Consider the following 15231-nt stretch of genomic DNA (forward strand, 5'->3'; position numbering starts at 1 on the left):
CCCTGCCCTAGAGAAAATGGCTGCTTTGGAGAGTGGCATTATACTCCTCTTTCCAAACTCTACCCTTCTCAGGCTCCATCCCCACACCAAATCTCCAGATTTTTCCCAACCTAGAAGTGGCACACCCATACCATTCTTATGCTGTGTTCAGATGATAGCTCCATTTCAAACATCAGCAATTTCTAGTCCTATGACTTGCATTATTAGATGCACCAACCTATTTATCTCACTGATTTACATTTTGTAATCTGCCTTAAGTTTCAGTGAGAAAAGCAGACTACAAATAAATAAATCCATGGCCTGCTGGCACCTGTAAGGCCACAGTCCATTCCACTGCTCAGATGAGCTTTTGGGTCTCTATATGCAATCCTGTACTTGGGTACAACCTGCAGTTACAGAGTGATAACAGCTGTCACTAGTATAACTGGCAACTTTTAAAAGTGCACAGAAATAGCTGCACCTATACACATGCAAGTCCAAGCTAAACTAACCTTAAGAATGTGATACAAAAACCCATTTAAGGCCACATATAGCAAGACCCAGTCTGGTAAACTTGGAAATGTCTTCAGATTCCTTTCATGAAAATAGTGGTGGGTACATGCCCCACACTTTCAACACTGGTAACAGAAGCAAAAAAATTCTTTGAGTTTTTATGCCATCTCCCTATCTACCTTTAGCAACCCCTTTATTCCTTAGTCATTCAAAGGTTCAACTGCTTCTCTGGCTGGCTTCCTGCTCCAGACATATTTAAAGAGCTTTTTATTGTTGCCTTAACGCTTTTTGAAACTGGTTACTTAAATTTTCTTTTTGCATGCCTAATTATTGACTTGATTTCACAAGACTGTGGTCACCTCTGTTCAATACACTGGGGTAGACCTTCCACTTTTTAACACTTCGTATTGTTTTCCTTAAAAGAACCTTGCAAGGTTATTTATTTTTATTGCACTGACTGGGAAACTGGGAACACAATATGACTTTCCACAAAGCACTAATGTGACTATGGCTGAGGGGGATTTAAACCCAGATTTCTCATCTTCAAGTGGAATGTTTCAGTCACTGGACCACATTCACTGGGTTGAGCTATTCTTCAAGGAAATCATGAGTATTTCATTCAAATCTTTTCTTAATTAGATACAAATAGTAAGCTGAAATAACTTGCATATTCTTTAACAATTTTCAGTCTCTGGAATTTACTCATGCTGAGATGCACAATGCCTCTTGTAAAGGACCATATATTTTCATGGCCTTGTATATAGTACACATTTATTAAATTAAATAGAATAGGAAAAAGAAGAATTTACAATGCAGGAGACAAAACATAGTAACCTCAATACAGTATAAAATGTCTTCAGAATTAGAGCAGAACATCCCCAATACAGTATTATAGGCCAGCCAACACAAGCAGTTATGTCTGCAAACAGAAACACTTGGGACCATCAGCACGCATCAAATAGCAGTAGAGAAAAGTTGAAAAGCATCTAGCTAGACAAAAATATTCCTGAATTTAGCCAACTACAGGATCTTGGTAGGACTGAAGTTAATGCCAACAACTTTCAGCAAATACTAGAATTCCACTGCAGCTCCTGAGCTACAGAGAGATGTACAAAGCCAAATATGCTATTCTGTTAAGAGAAGCATATATAAAACAGACACGAATTGTGTGTGACACAGCATACAGTTTAAACAACAGACTAGTGAATTTCAGTTCTGCACATCAGCAACTTGTAACCAAATCTTGTTCACAAATATTCGAAAGGCAATTCTAATTAAAATCCGTGGTAACTTTTCAAGTATTGGCTTTCCCCGTGCATGCTTTAGACAGTTTATTATTCCAAACAGCAACCCAGCAGAGATATGCAAGATGAGTGTGGCCATACTTGCACTTACTCCTTTCACTTTTAAGGACAAAGAAAATACAGTAATCAGTGAGGCCAGCTATTAATTTCACAAAAGATTGTGTATTGTCATGTTCTTCATTATAATAGAACACAGACAGAATTAACTATCAATTTACTACTCACAATCCACAAAAGTTGTCTGATTTATTATGTAAAATGCTGCTTAATGATTGCTGAACATTCACATGTTTTACACATGTCTTCTATCTTGTAACTTTCCAGAAACTAGACTGAATATAACATTCCCATGTCTATGTTCATTGTGAAAGTTCATTCTCAAAATTGATTTGAATATGTTTGTAATTCAACTCTAAAAGGATCAGATAGGCAATCTGAGATCATTTGTAAACTACAAGCAATTTTTGCATCCTGTAGTTCCTATTCCATTCCTATCATGCTACAGCAGAAGATTTTATGAACAAATAATTATTCCAGGTTTTCATGACAACTTTTGAGTAATGTTCCCCTTAAATATCTAAATGCCACAGGAGTCTCCCCGCTATGATGCTAATGACATAAATGTACATCATTAAATCTTAATATTAATCTGGACGTTCTGTGGAGTATGAAGAAAATAGCAAATCTAATTTTATGATGAATATGCTCTTTTTCTAGAGCAGGTTACAGAAAAACCCACCTCACAACTAACTGTATCCATGAAGATTTTTTTAAAAAAACAACAGAAGTAGGCAGAAGGGAGAAAGAATTTAACACTTACAAATGGCAGTCTAATCAAATAGAAGAACAGTTAAGTTATAAACATCAAACAGTAGAAAAAAACCCACATATTTTTGGTACTATATTTAAACATTATTTTCCCACATATACTTTAATCATAAAAAAATAAATATTTGAACTATAGCTGGTCACACCAGGTGCATTCAAGGTGATATGCAAAAATAAGTAAGTGGACACAAGGGTTTTTTTAAAGAACAAAAAGCTTGATGGAGAGGAGCGAAACAGATGCAAGACAGAAACCATGAGCTCTTCTTCCAAAGCAATAAAATTCACAGCCAATGTGAATTGCCTGTGAGCTGTGTTCAAATCCTTGAGAAGTACAACGTACAGCTGAATTAGAGAAAGTATTCCTTTTTGAAAAAAAGACCAGCAAAAAGCCAAGCTGCAGATTATAACACATAATGTATATATTAAAGTGCATTACTTCACTTTCACAAAAAACCTCACTGGTTAAATGGAGATAATCTGTCACCTTCCAGGTCTATGCTGTAAAACACATACAATAAATTTGTACAGTTCCCCTCTCTGTATGTTTGGTGATTAATGTTTTAATGTTGGCTCCTCCCACTGTCACTACTGAGACTCACATTTCTCGCCTCTGATAAAATTAAGGTCCACTGAGTCATTACGTTCTGCATTCTCCTGAGAAGTTGTTCCTTGTAAATAAATTCCTCTCCCTTTATACCTGCTTCAGCAATATGTTTCTTTTCAGAGCATTCTGTTAATCAATCAAGAATAACGTTCATTAATAACAAACATTCCCAGATGTAAAATTCTCTTTCATTGTTTCAAATGTATATAAATGCAGAAGCAAGAACAGTGTACCTAACATACAAAACACATTAGAAGCAACACATCTGCTGCTATTGTGTCCTGATAAACTAGTACCTGCGGGTTTCAGAAGCACAGCAACACAGCAGATGATAGCAGTTGGCCCTAAATGCAGAAAACAAAATATACTGCATTAGTACCCAATCAATATGTTGAGCATGGGAACCTCATCAGAAAGACTATGAGGACTTCTAGAAAACCAGTTCACCTGCATTAATAATTGTTACAAACTGCTGCAATAGTCAGATACCCCCACCCCTAAAACTATTTAAGCACTCTGTGCGCCTGACAGAAAGGGGTCATTTATTTAAAAGGTCTGGTAACAGTACTTTCTGGAATAGCAGTCTTTTCTCACTTATCAATATTATCCCCTCCCATTAAATGCATAGTGTTGAACAAGCAGATATGCTTGTCTACTCTCATACATGAGTATGTTCTCTCCAAAACAGGAAAAGCGAGAGAAAGAAGCAGCATGGATACCCCAACTCTACCTCTCACACAGAAATTCAGCCACAAACAGTTGAACTGATATTACCAGAAATGGTGAAGTTTCTAAAGATCATATGTAAAAACAAATGTACAAATGTCCAACGATAAAGATAAAAGAGAACATAATCTTTTAGACAGGATGCTTTCTTGGGAAATTCTTCCTCCAGCTAATTCCCTGGCTTGGCAAATAAAAGTAGGGATAACAATGGAGATGGTGGATGCACAGAAGCATTTAGGACTCCTCGGCGATTTGAAGCAAGGAATTGATAGCGGCATCCTTGTTCCCTCGCTGAGCTTCTAGAACGGAACGGATCACTTCTCTGTCCATGTTGGGGAACATGTCCTGGATCGATTTTAGATCCTCTTCGTTACACACATGCTGAGGATTGACTGCAGGAGGGGGAACTGCCATGGGTACCATGCCTGGGTTACAAACAGCTGGCATTCCTGAAAGGAGAGACATAAGAAGATCAGGAAAATGGAGAAGTGTGCCTGTACAGCTTCAAACTGTCATCATGCCTGGGAAGTTACTTAAACTTCAATTCAGAAGATTCTTACCAACAGTAAACATTAACCCCAAATGTGTAGTGGGTAAAAACCTGCCTTCTCGGACAATGCTATTATGTTGTCCGTACAAAAGCACAGACATATATAAATAAAAGATGGGGGGGGGGGGAGGTGGCTTGATCCTATGGTCAGATGCCTGTGCACTCCCACACACGCCAGCTGGATGACCTTGGGCTAGACACAGCTTTTCGGAGCTCTCTCAGCCCCACCCACCTCACAGGGTGTTTGTTGTGAGGGGGGGAAGGGCAAGGAGATTGTAAGCCCCTTTGAGTCTCCTACAGGAGAGAAAGGGGGATATAAATCCAAACTCTTCTTCTTCTTTTTTGACACGCTAGGAGATTTAGCTATTGAATAGAGTTTTACCTTTTGCTAACAGGTAAATGCATGATTAACAACCATAATAGTTGCTGCATGGGAGTTGTTATGGTTACACTATCAATAAGACCACAAGAATGATTTCTGTAAATGCTGACTTCTGGCAAAGGAATTAAGGTTTTCTTGTCATCTTGCAATTGGAGACAGCAGAACAAAAGTCTAAATATTTCTGCAAGATTTTAGAGCAAAACATGCACTTTCCATTTTTTATTTATTCAGTCCACACTGTCTAACATCACATCCATTAACTGATAATCTTGACCACAGGCAGTCCTTGTAAAAAAATTAGTTCAGATAAACTGCTACACATGTAGCAAGCACACAATGGCAGTAGTCTCTGCTTACTATTGTAGGTGTAGCTGAGGCAGGAAGCAAAGCCGTGGCTGGGCATGTTGGAGACCTCTCAGCTTGGGGTGCAAGCAAGCCTCTCTGCAGTTAGCACATGTAGCTAGCCCATGTGAAGTGCAAGACCGCAGCCACACACTCTCTCAGGTAAGCTCCTCAAATGAACAACAGGATCATGATTTAGCTATACGAAGGTAACATTAGTGAGGAAAAACAGTCCATGAACATGTGAAGGCCACCCATTTCACCTTAGTAAAGTCCCTACCGGTATTGCAGGTGTTACACAAGTGCCACGCACACTTCAGTTCTACTTCTGTGCAATGGCAAGAGCTATAGCTAGAAAGGATGACTCATTTCTCCAAAAACATCCAGACAGACTAATGCAATGTACTACAGTTCCGCATGTTAACAATGTTTAACAATTGCATGTTCTGCTTTTGGATTGAAACATTATACCACTCACTACTTACAGACTTAAGTGACAAGCAATTTTTTCTCTAAAAAGACTTGTGAGGAGAGTTTACTGTTAAATATTAAAGAGCCCAAAGATCAGTACTTACAACCCTACTTGAATACCTGCCAGCTATATAACTCACAAGTTTGTTTCCAGTATTTGAGTGATGTGTGAGGCCAATAGAGAGGTCTCAGTTGTTTCACTTCTCATTTTGTGCAACTAACAGATCAACTGATCATCTGAATATCAACATCAGAAATGCAACAATAAAGTGTAGTTTTTGTCGAGGGAGACTCTTCCATTATTTACCAATGACCCAACTGAATTAAAAAATGCTACACCAGCGCTATTTCTGTTTTGTTACTTCCTGTTTACAAGGGACAGATTTCAAATTTCATGAAACGGAAGTTAAAAGCATTCAGGCATCAACAAAGACTTTTTAAATGAAATGTGCATGTAAAGTGACAAGGCATCTTAATAGCACATACTGGCTGTTTGTTAACAAGCAATGCAAACGCAGCATGAAAAATAAAATTCATTCAAAACGGTACAGAAAGCACTACTTATTTTGTAAAAATTCTTGTACAGTCAAGTGCCTTCGCAGTCCTATTGAAAAAAACCCCCAAAGTACTAAAACATAGGTGTTTGTTCTACGGTCAAAATATTTGCACGCTGGTAAAGACTGCAAACTGGAGGAGAAAATCCAACTTTCATCAGCATATCCATTGCTCACTTAAAATTGTTTCTTGTACCCTTCTGCCAAGCTGAACTCTCAAGGCAAAGATCTGAGTTCCATTCATTTACTATCTCCTTTATGAATATTTCAGTAGGAGAGCAAAAAGGTATTTCTGTAAGACACTTGACTGAACAGTTTATTCTGCAGTTGACAGCGAGGATGTCACAATACTCAGATTCTAATAGTGCAACAGAATAGATCCAGCACAGGAGTGACTGAGTCACAACATTAAAGCAGCAGGATGAAATGCAGAAAAGTAGCTAGTTCTAGCTTTGAAATTGGCAATTGTTTATTTTTCTCTTGTATATATTTGGACTCAAAAAGCATATAGTGCCCATACCCTTGTGGCCCCAATGTTTACCTTTTTTTTTCTTTATCAACTATCGGGAGGTGACACTTCATAACATGGGAGTAGAAAGTGTGAACTGCTCTCGCATTGTTCCCAGAACAAGAGAAGGTTACTGGAGCATACTAAACGGTTTGCAGGTAGTATCCACCAGTCCCATGTTACAATGAGAAAGGCAGACTAGAAAGGAAATAACCAAACACTAGAAATGGCTCTGAGGAAACTATGTTCATTTAAAAGAAGGGGGGAGAGGCAGATCAGCAAGCTATTCCACTGAAGAGTTCTATTAACATACTTATCTGCTGTATGCCCTTCAACTATCCTGCTCCAAACGGTCAACTGTCTAACAACTCTTTCACTTTTGTAAACCTCTCTAGATAACTTGAAAAAGCACACTCTACAGTCACCCCTTCCACATCGTGGTTTGCCAGATCGTGGGTGGAAATACAACCCTTGAGCCATGCTTACCTGAAGGCCCAGGGCAGGGGAGAGACCAAGAAGGAAGCAGGGCTGCCTGCAGGAGCCGACTGAGGCAGGAGTGATGCGGAGCAGCTATTTTTAAGGGCCAGAGGGAAGAAGGAAGAGCCCTGCCCTGGGGGTGGGGTTTGGGCTGGAAGCAGGGGAACTTTTATGCAGTTTTGCACATCACAAGGGTGACATGTTCCTGAACCCTGCAGTGTGGGAGGGACACATAATGATCTGACCCAAAAAAAAAAAAGAGGGAGCAAGCAAATGGAATGGAATTCAACAGACAAGCAAAATAAAGATTTTTTTTAAAAAAATCACTGGAGAACCTTAATAATAATAATAGGTTAGTATCCCTGACTTCCTCTACTTTTTAGAATTTTTTGTTTTGCAGCATAATCTCTATACTTGCCACTTATAGAATCCCTGGAGGTAAAACGGTCACCAGACCAAAGAGTAAAGATGTACGTGACAAAGATCACACCAACCTTTCATCACAGGTGGAATGGTAGAAGGCCATGCTTGTGTGAACTGATCTACAGCCCTGCACCAACACCATGAAACAAAAACATGCCTCACTGAGGGAAAAAACATAAGAGCTCCTGCAATCCTTTGGGGATTAATACCCATCAGAAACAACACAGACTAGTGGAACAGGCAACGCTGGTACTTTGGAGCTATACTGAAAAGGAACTGGAGAAATATTTCCTGTTTATTTTTTGAGTATGCAACATTTGTTCAAAGGAGAATATATAAATGATTGTTCAAGAGCAGTCTATGCCCTTTCAGTGGATGAATGTGAAATAAATACTGTCCACTGAGTTACCTCCCTGCAATCATTAAAGGTACTGTGAATCCACCAACACAAATTCCACAGGAACAAGCCCAAGAAGTAGAATCTTGGCAGTAGTCCTCAGATGCACGCAGTAGGCTCCAGGTCACAAAGATTTGTGTGTGTGTGTGTGTGTGTGTGTGTGTGTGTGTGTGTGTGTGTGTGTGTGTGTGTGTGTGTGTGTGTGTGTGTGTGTGTGTGTGTGTGTGTGTGTGTGTTTGTGCGCATGAGCTCATGCATGCTGTATTTCTACATACACTATATCTGTATTGTATGAAAATCTCCGTTATATGCAAGTCTCCGTTTGATATATAAACACAGTAACATACAACTGAGGCATACATGGGAGTGGTATGGATTGTAACCTCTTGTGTTTTGCTGCCTTATGACCCCATTGTTCATAGCTTTCTCACTATCTCAGTGTACAAGTGCCAAATGAGGACAAACATACTGCATCTGAGAAAATGGGCTCTGGGTCACAAAAGTTTAAGCTTCCATAAGACTTCTTTTTGTCCCCACCCCATTTCCAGAAATAACTCCAGCAGCTTCACCCCTTTGTCGTCACATTTCATATATCAATGATGGCAAACCTTTTCGAGACCGAGTGCCCAAACTGCAACCAAAAACCCACTTATTTATTGCAAAGTGCCAACATGGCCATTTAACTTGAATACTGAGATTTTAGTATAGAAAAAACGGTTGGCTCCAAGGTGCGTGTTACTTGGGAGTAAGCTTGGTGGTAGTCGGTGGCTTTGCTTTGAAGCTTTGAACGGGTGAATCAGAACCCTAGCAGGGTTTACTCAGAAGCAAACCCCATTGCCAGCAACCTAGCTTACTCTCAGGTAAAGGATCACGCTTTCGTTCTTCCCATGAAAATCAGTAGGGTTTAACAGCACTTAACAGGGTTACCTACAATGCTTCCAAAACTAGGTCTTAGGTTTAATGCTAATAATCTCCCTGAAATAATTACACTATTATCACATGACGAACTCTGTGCACGCGTGCCCACAGAGATGGCTCTGAGTGCCACCTCTGGCACCCGTGCCATAGGTTCGCCACCACTGTCACATATGAACTGGACTCTTACAGCTACACAAAAGTGGCATATGAAGCTCAAGCTGAAGGAAGACATACACCAAGTACATTAATTAGGTTCTTGCATTACTATATCTTCATAACTGCAGAAATGCCTTATAAAAATACAACAGCATAATGGTGTCATTTACCTATATCAGGGGTAGGGAACCTTTAACACTCAAAGAGCCATTTGGACCCGTTTTCCATGGGAAAAGAAAGCCGCTTGGAGCCGCTAAATGGTACACGACATTTTAAAATAAAAGATAACACTATATATATATTGAGGGGTTTTACCTTTTTACTCCGCTCATTCTATAGAAGCCGATGGATGCGCCGCTCTGCTAAACTCGCGGGTGGGGCAGGCAAGGATGAAGCAGGTGAAACAGACGCTTGCCGCGGCCCCAGGAAAGCACCCACCAGCTTCAACAGGGCGAGGGAAGCCTGCTGCCTGCAGGGCGGGCAAGGATGGGGCCGGCGGCTTGGCTCGTGGAGCCGCAGTGCAAGGGCAGAAGAGCCGCATGCGGCTCTCGAGCCACAGGTTCCCTACCCCTGACCTATATACTCGCGTATAAGCCGAGTTTTTCAGCCCTGTTTTAAAGCTGAAAAAATGCCCCCTTGGCTTATACACGAGTCTTGTTTACCAGCCGGTTCTTCAGGCCTCTGCCGAGGCTGGGGGCCTGGCCAAGACGAACTCCCTGAGGCTGCACAAGCCCCATGTTGCTGCCCTCCTGGGAGGGTAAAGGGGAACCCTGGAGGCTGGGCTTCCTCCAACCCAGCCGGGAGATGGAGGGAGCTCCTTATTTGGACAGTGACTCCCCCTGATGTCATTGGCCAAATAAGGAGCTCCCTCCATCTTCCAGCTGGGTTTGAGGAAGCCCAGGCAGCCGGGAGGTGGAGGGAGCTCCTTATTTGGGCAATGACATCAGGGGGAGTCACTGCCCAAATAAGGAGCTCCCTCTGCCTACCCGCTTCCCATTGGCTTATACGCAAGTCAATACGTTTCCCCAGGTTTTGGTAGTAAAATTAGGTGCCTCGGCTTATACATGAGTTGGCTTATACACAAGTTTATACGGTAAGTATTCAAAAGAAACTCTCACCAATGGAATGTACATGATCTCTAAAGAAAGTGAACACCCACCTACCCCCCCTTATGACAACTAGCTATATTAATGTGAAGACACCACAACTGGGGGTGGGGAGACAAAAAAAAACCTCTGCAAATATTTCCAGTTATTCTGATTACTCATTGCTTATAGTTGTCAGATACATGAATTGCCCCACATGATTTTCAACTTTATTCCCCTCTCAAATGCAACCTATTAAAATGCACAACATTGAAGTTTTGCGTATTGTGACATCCACCTGCAATGTCCTGTAGTGCAACACACGGTATAAAATAAAAAAGCATCTTGCATGATTTTGCATGCAGAATTCTTGTTCCAGGTTGATGGAATGCAAAAAAGAGTTAAGACAACTTACCCAGAGCAAAGTATTCAAGCCCTGAGGACAAATGCAAGTGTGGGAAAAGGAACAAGAGATGGAAAACATATTATTCTACTTTTTGCCAGGAAGTATTCCCAACAAAGAAAGTTGGGTGAAATGTTGATGTTGTTATACTTCAGACCTCAGATTACATGATTCTGCATGACATTTTAAATAGCCACATGCAATACTAAGAATATTTTCACTCATGCCCCAGTGTTCTACATTTATTTAGCGCAATCACTTGCTGTTCAAGGGTTCCTCTCAATAAGAGCCACCACGCAGTACTTTTCTCTCATTCTACCTTTCCTCTTGATTCAAGGCAGCTTACAAGTGATAATTATAACATTTCATATCAAATTAAAACATTACAGATCAAAACCCAAGAAAAGGCCTAAGCTCTACTCAACTCCAGGCTGGTCACCCAACTGGGTATTTGGGGAGGCGGGGGGCGGGGGGGCAGGGAAAGCCAGCAACTGGTAGCCTGCTGATCACAGTTGGTGCTTAGGGAACATAGGAATAAACACTCCTCAATTTAGATGTCCATTTATTCTTACTCTACACACTATCTTCAAACAACTGGTTACCTCTTGCTTCCATTTGTCCCTTAACTGTAAATTTCACCAGCCAGTAACCCAGCAGGGAAGACTCTTGTAGAGCCTTCCTGAGAATATATTTAGTAAAAATCCTAAGTGACAAAGAGTTTCTCTCTACACACATATGTGTGTGTGTGTGTGTGACTGGCCAAATATCTATGGCCAGTCACACACATATATATGTGTACCTCGTATTAAAGAAAGGTTCTGAATATGCATAACCAAAGGGAGGATATCTGTCAAAGATTTTTTTAAAGGAAAACATAAAAAAGAATGAAGGACTAGTTTCAGCCATCAGATTTTGTGGGCCATAACTGCAAGATCACAATGACACCTTGTGGCCAGTCTCTTTATTTCAGATGTACTAGAGAATTTAGGAGACTTACAAAGATTCTGCTTTTTAAAGCTCTTACCAGTAACAATTGTAAAGTATAGCAATAAGCATTATACAGCTAAATTGCTTGGAATCTTTGAGAATCGTGGGTCAACAGGACTGAGTAGGCTCCCGGTCTGCACTTCATCCAACACTGCCTGCTTAGCGAACGTGAGGAGGAAATCATGAAGTCACTCTGATGCAATGGTTAGAGTGTTGGATCAAGATCTGCGAGAACCAGGTTTGATTCCCACTGTGCCATGGGAGCTTGCTGAGTGGCCTTTGGCCAGTCACACATCCTTAGTCTAACCTACCCCACAGGGCTGTTAGAAGGATAAAATGGAGGAGAGGAGAATGAGAAGACTGGAGTACAAATGAAACAAATAAATAAATTGTGCACAGGTATGAGAATGGCTGACATGGAGAATCTTCTCAGGTTTTCAGGGGCACTGGATACTTTTTGAAATTAGCCCCAGCATAATACTTATAAAAATGCTAATATTCCAAAAGGCCCTTGCTCAAACATCTTTTGTGTTATCCTTTCCATCACAGGTTGCTTTGCCTGGCTTCTTTTTGAGCCTTCCTCCTGTTTACTTTTTTCTGCCACACTACTAATCCTACCTCTTTAGAGTCTATATCTTTGGCTTGGAATTTGTTGTCTTGACCTCATACTTCATGGTCTGATTCTATGTTATGGATCACTAGTAAACTTCACCAATTTGAAGGAATAGCCCATCACCTGTGAAGAACCAAACATTTGTGCAAGATTGCCACAAGATTGCTTCCCACCAGCAAACACTTTGGGTGGTTTGCAGAATCTGATCTTCACTGTCAAGTTTCCAGCCATACAGTCTAACTTGCATAAATATTGTTCTAAATCATTTCAAGATTCTCCAGATAGCATTTCATGAAATTTTCACCCATTTCTTAATAGACCTCCTACCACTTGTTTGCATCAGAGCCCAATATAATTCTTTACACAGTCCTCATACCCAGGTTAAATAAACCCCAACTACTGGGCACCTTCTTTACTTTTAAGCCTTTCCATCTATCAATAAAACACTATCCAACCTTGTACCTAAATTTTACTAAACAGTTTGCAAGGTGGATTTAGAGGCCAGACACAACTTAAAGTCTATGGCAGGGGTAGGGAACCTGCGGCTCTCCAGATGTTCAGGAACTACAATTCCCATCAGCCTCTGTCAGCATGGCCAATTGGCCATGCTGGTAGGGGCTGATGGGAATTGTAGTTCCTGAACATCTGGAGAGCCGCAGGTTCCCTACCCCTGGTCTATGGAAACTACCTTTCATTACACACACCTATCTCTAAGTAAAAACTGTTATGATGTGCGCTGTCGTAAATGCTGCATAAAGTAAGTGGCTCAAAGTCTAGAACCTGCCGCAAACAAAAGATGCACTATTATGCCATGCAAGGGAGAATTTACTGAGAATTAGACAGTAATGAACTATTCTCAGTTCACTTGGATTACCATTCACTGGAACAAAATGGCCAAAGGTGGAATATCAGTGACATGTTAACTAAAGAAAAATTACAGAGCTAAACAGGACATCTATATTTTGTTCAAACTTGAGGCTTAAGTTGACCCTTTCTGAGGCCACACTAAATATCTGTAGCTAGTAAGAGTTATTAGTTCAATGGAGCAACACTCCACACACATGTGCAATGCCATCAAGGCACCCTGATTTCTGGTTTGTGAGATGACCATTGTTTCTTGCAGTATGGCAAAACTATATTTCCATACCATAGTTAAGGTTTGTCAAAGAGCACATTATCACACCAATAATCTACATTTATGGATGTAAAACGCAATGCAACAGAATTAAACTTTCAGAATAAGTGTAACCACCCAGAGATAACATGGAATATGCTGTAAGTCAGTGGTGGTGAACCTATGGCACTCCAGATGTTCATGGACTACAATTCCCATTGGTCATGCTGGCAGGGGCTGATGGGAATTGTAGTCCATGAACATCTGGAGTGCCATAGGTTCGCCACCACGGCTATAAGTCATCCAAAGACTTATAGTAGATCTAAGTACTTGATGCTAGAGTTTGTCTGGGACCTCCTTTTGACAAGTGTTGACAAAAGTTCCTCCAAAAGATTGCTATAGTGAGAAGAGTATTGTTTCAATAACTCATTGTTCATTAACAATCCGCTAGTAGTCAACTTAAGGGCTGTCTTTCTGAGCATTAAACATGAGCTGTGAGATCTAAAAATGGTAAAATGTTCAACAAGTAACTGTTTCAGGTGGTTGATGATCAACTTCCTCAGCTTAGGTTGGCAAATTCCCAAAATACTCTGAGAGCAACATGACAATGGTATCACCCATCCTCAAAAAGCGAGAGCCTGGGACCCAGTCTGAAGAACATGGCATGCTCCTTCTTTCGCTACTGGTGAGTGCCCTTCCCATCAGGAAACAGAAAAACACCCGAGCTGCCATTACAACCTCCTATGTCCTAGTGAGACAAAGATGTAAATGAACAACAGCATTTCATGTGCTTTTGAAATCCCTACCACTTCTCTGTAGGGCTTTGGGAACCAGAGTAGTTGGTCTAAAAGCAGCAAATTCCAGGGATCTCTGGGATGATACATGGCTTCTTGAACAATTTTCTATTTCCAGTAGGAAGCTCCCACACATGCCCTTTTAGAGCAGCCAACCTTGCTTCAAATGAAATGGAATTCAGGAAGCAAAACTAATCAGGTCAACGCAGCATGAAGCAGTGGCTTCTCATCCAATAGTTACTGCTCTGACTTGGCCAGATGAGGAGTGGCATCTTGTAGGTCAACTGTGGCTTGGGGATAGGTGGATGAAGTCACAGGAAAAAACACACTTCCTAGAGGGGGTGGGGTGGGGTAAATGAAGCTCGAGTCTAGGGCCACACTTGGCATTCCTGGTTTAACTAATGAACAGATTGATATGGCTTTTTGCTAAACAAAGCAACACAAATATAAATTACAGAAAACAGCAGTGATGAACAAAAATATATACAGGATATGCAAGTGTGCTGATATCAGAAAACACAAAGGTGCATTACAGTACACAGATATAACAGAACAATAACCAAAATCAACATTAAGCTTCAAGTGTAACAGTCTAGTAAACTGGTGTGCTAGAATTTATCGGAGAAACTAATTCTGTTCACTTGGGCTTAAATCAGGCTATGGTTTTTTCCCCATATTACAGGTACTGAAGTGTCAGTGAATTGCCAGAAAGCTAATCACCAGTAACGCAACTGTGTTCATCATGCTTGCATATACTTGGGCTCTTCACAGCAACAACTACATTTCATGGTCTTTCAACCCCACTGTGTGTAATTTTTTATCTCTGTACATGTTACATGCCAATGGAATACTTGTGGCATCTATAATGGTGGTAACATTTTTACATGTGATTTCAAATGTAAGCTGCCTCTGCTTATCAGAGAATCATAAGCACATCCAACAAAGTTATCCGTAGCCCATAAAAAGCTTATGCCACAAGAAATGTTAGTCTTCAAAGGTCTGTAAGAGTCCATGTTAACTGCAGCAGCCTAGCCTAACACAGTTATTCTTCTGGAGCTTGAGACTTGAAACATGTTCTTCAGTTCCTTCAAGAGGCACTCAAG

General features: G+C 40.7%; 1 protein-coding gene across 3 annotated transcripts in view; it reads right to left on the reverse strand.

Annotated features, from left to right (window-relative positions):
* Positions 1 to 1170: 1170 nt before the first annotated feature.
* The window catches only part of LOC125425936 (toll interacting protein), a 48643-nt gene continuing 34582 nt past the window's right edge, over positions 1171 to 15231 (reverse strand). For 2 of the 3 annotated variants that reach the window (XM_048483751.1, XM_048483749.1), the window contains exons 6-7: positions 10633 to 10653; positions 1171 to 4403 (exon numbers count right to left, since the gene is read on the reverse strand). In XM_048483751.1, coding sequence (XP_048339708.1) covers positions 4189 to 4403; positions 10633 to 10653 — 236 coding nt within the window. In that variant the 3' untranslated portion in view covers positions 1171 to 4188. The remainder of the gene's footprint in view (positions 4404 to 10632; positions 10654 to 15231) is intronic. The other variant, XM_048483750.1, reaches the window with a different exon arrangement.

This window comes from Sphaerodactylus townsendi, linkage group LG02 (genome assembly GCF_021028975.2).
Source record: "Sphaerodactylus townsendi isolate TG3544 linkage group LG02, MPM_Stown_v2.3, whole genome shotgun sequence".
Lineage (NCBI taxonomy): Eukaryota > Metazoa > Chordata > Lepidosauria > Squamata > Sphaerodactylidae > Sphaerodactylus > Sphaerodactylus townsendi.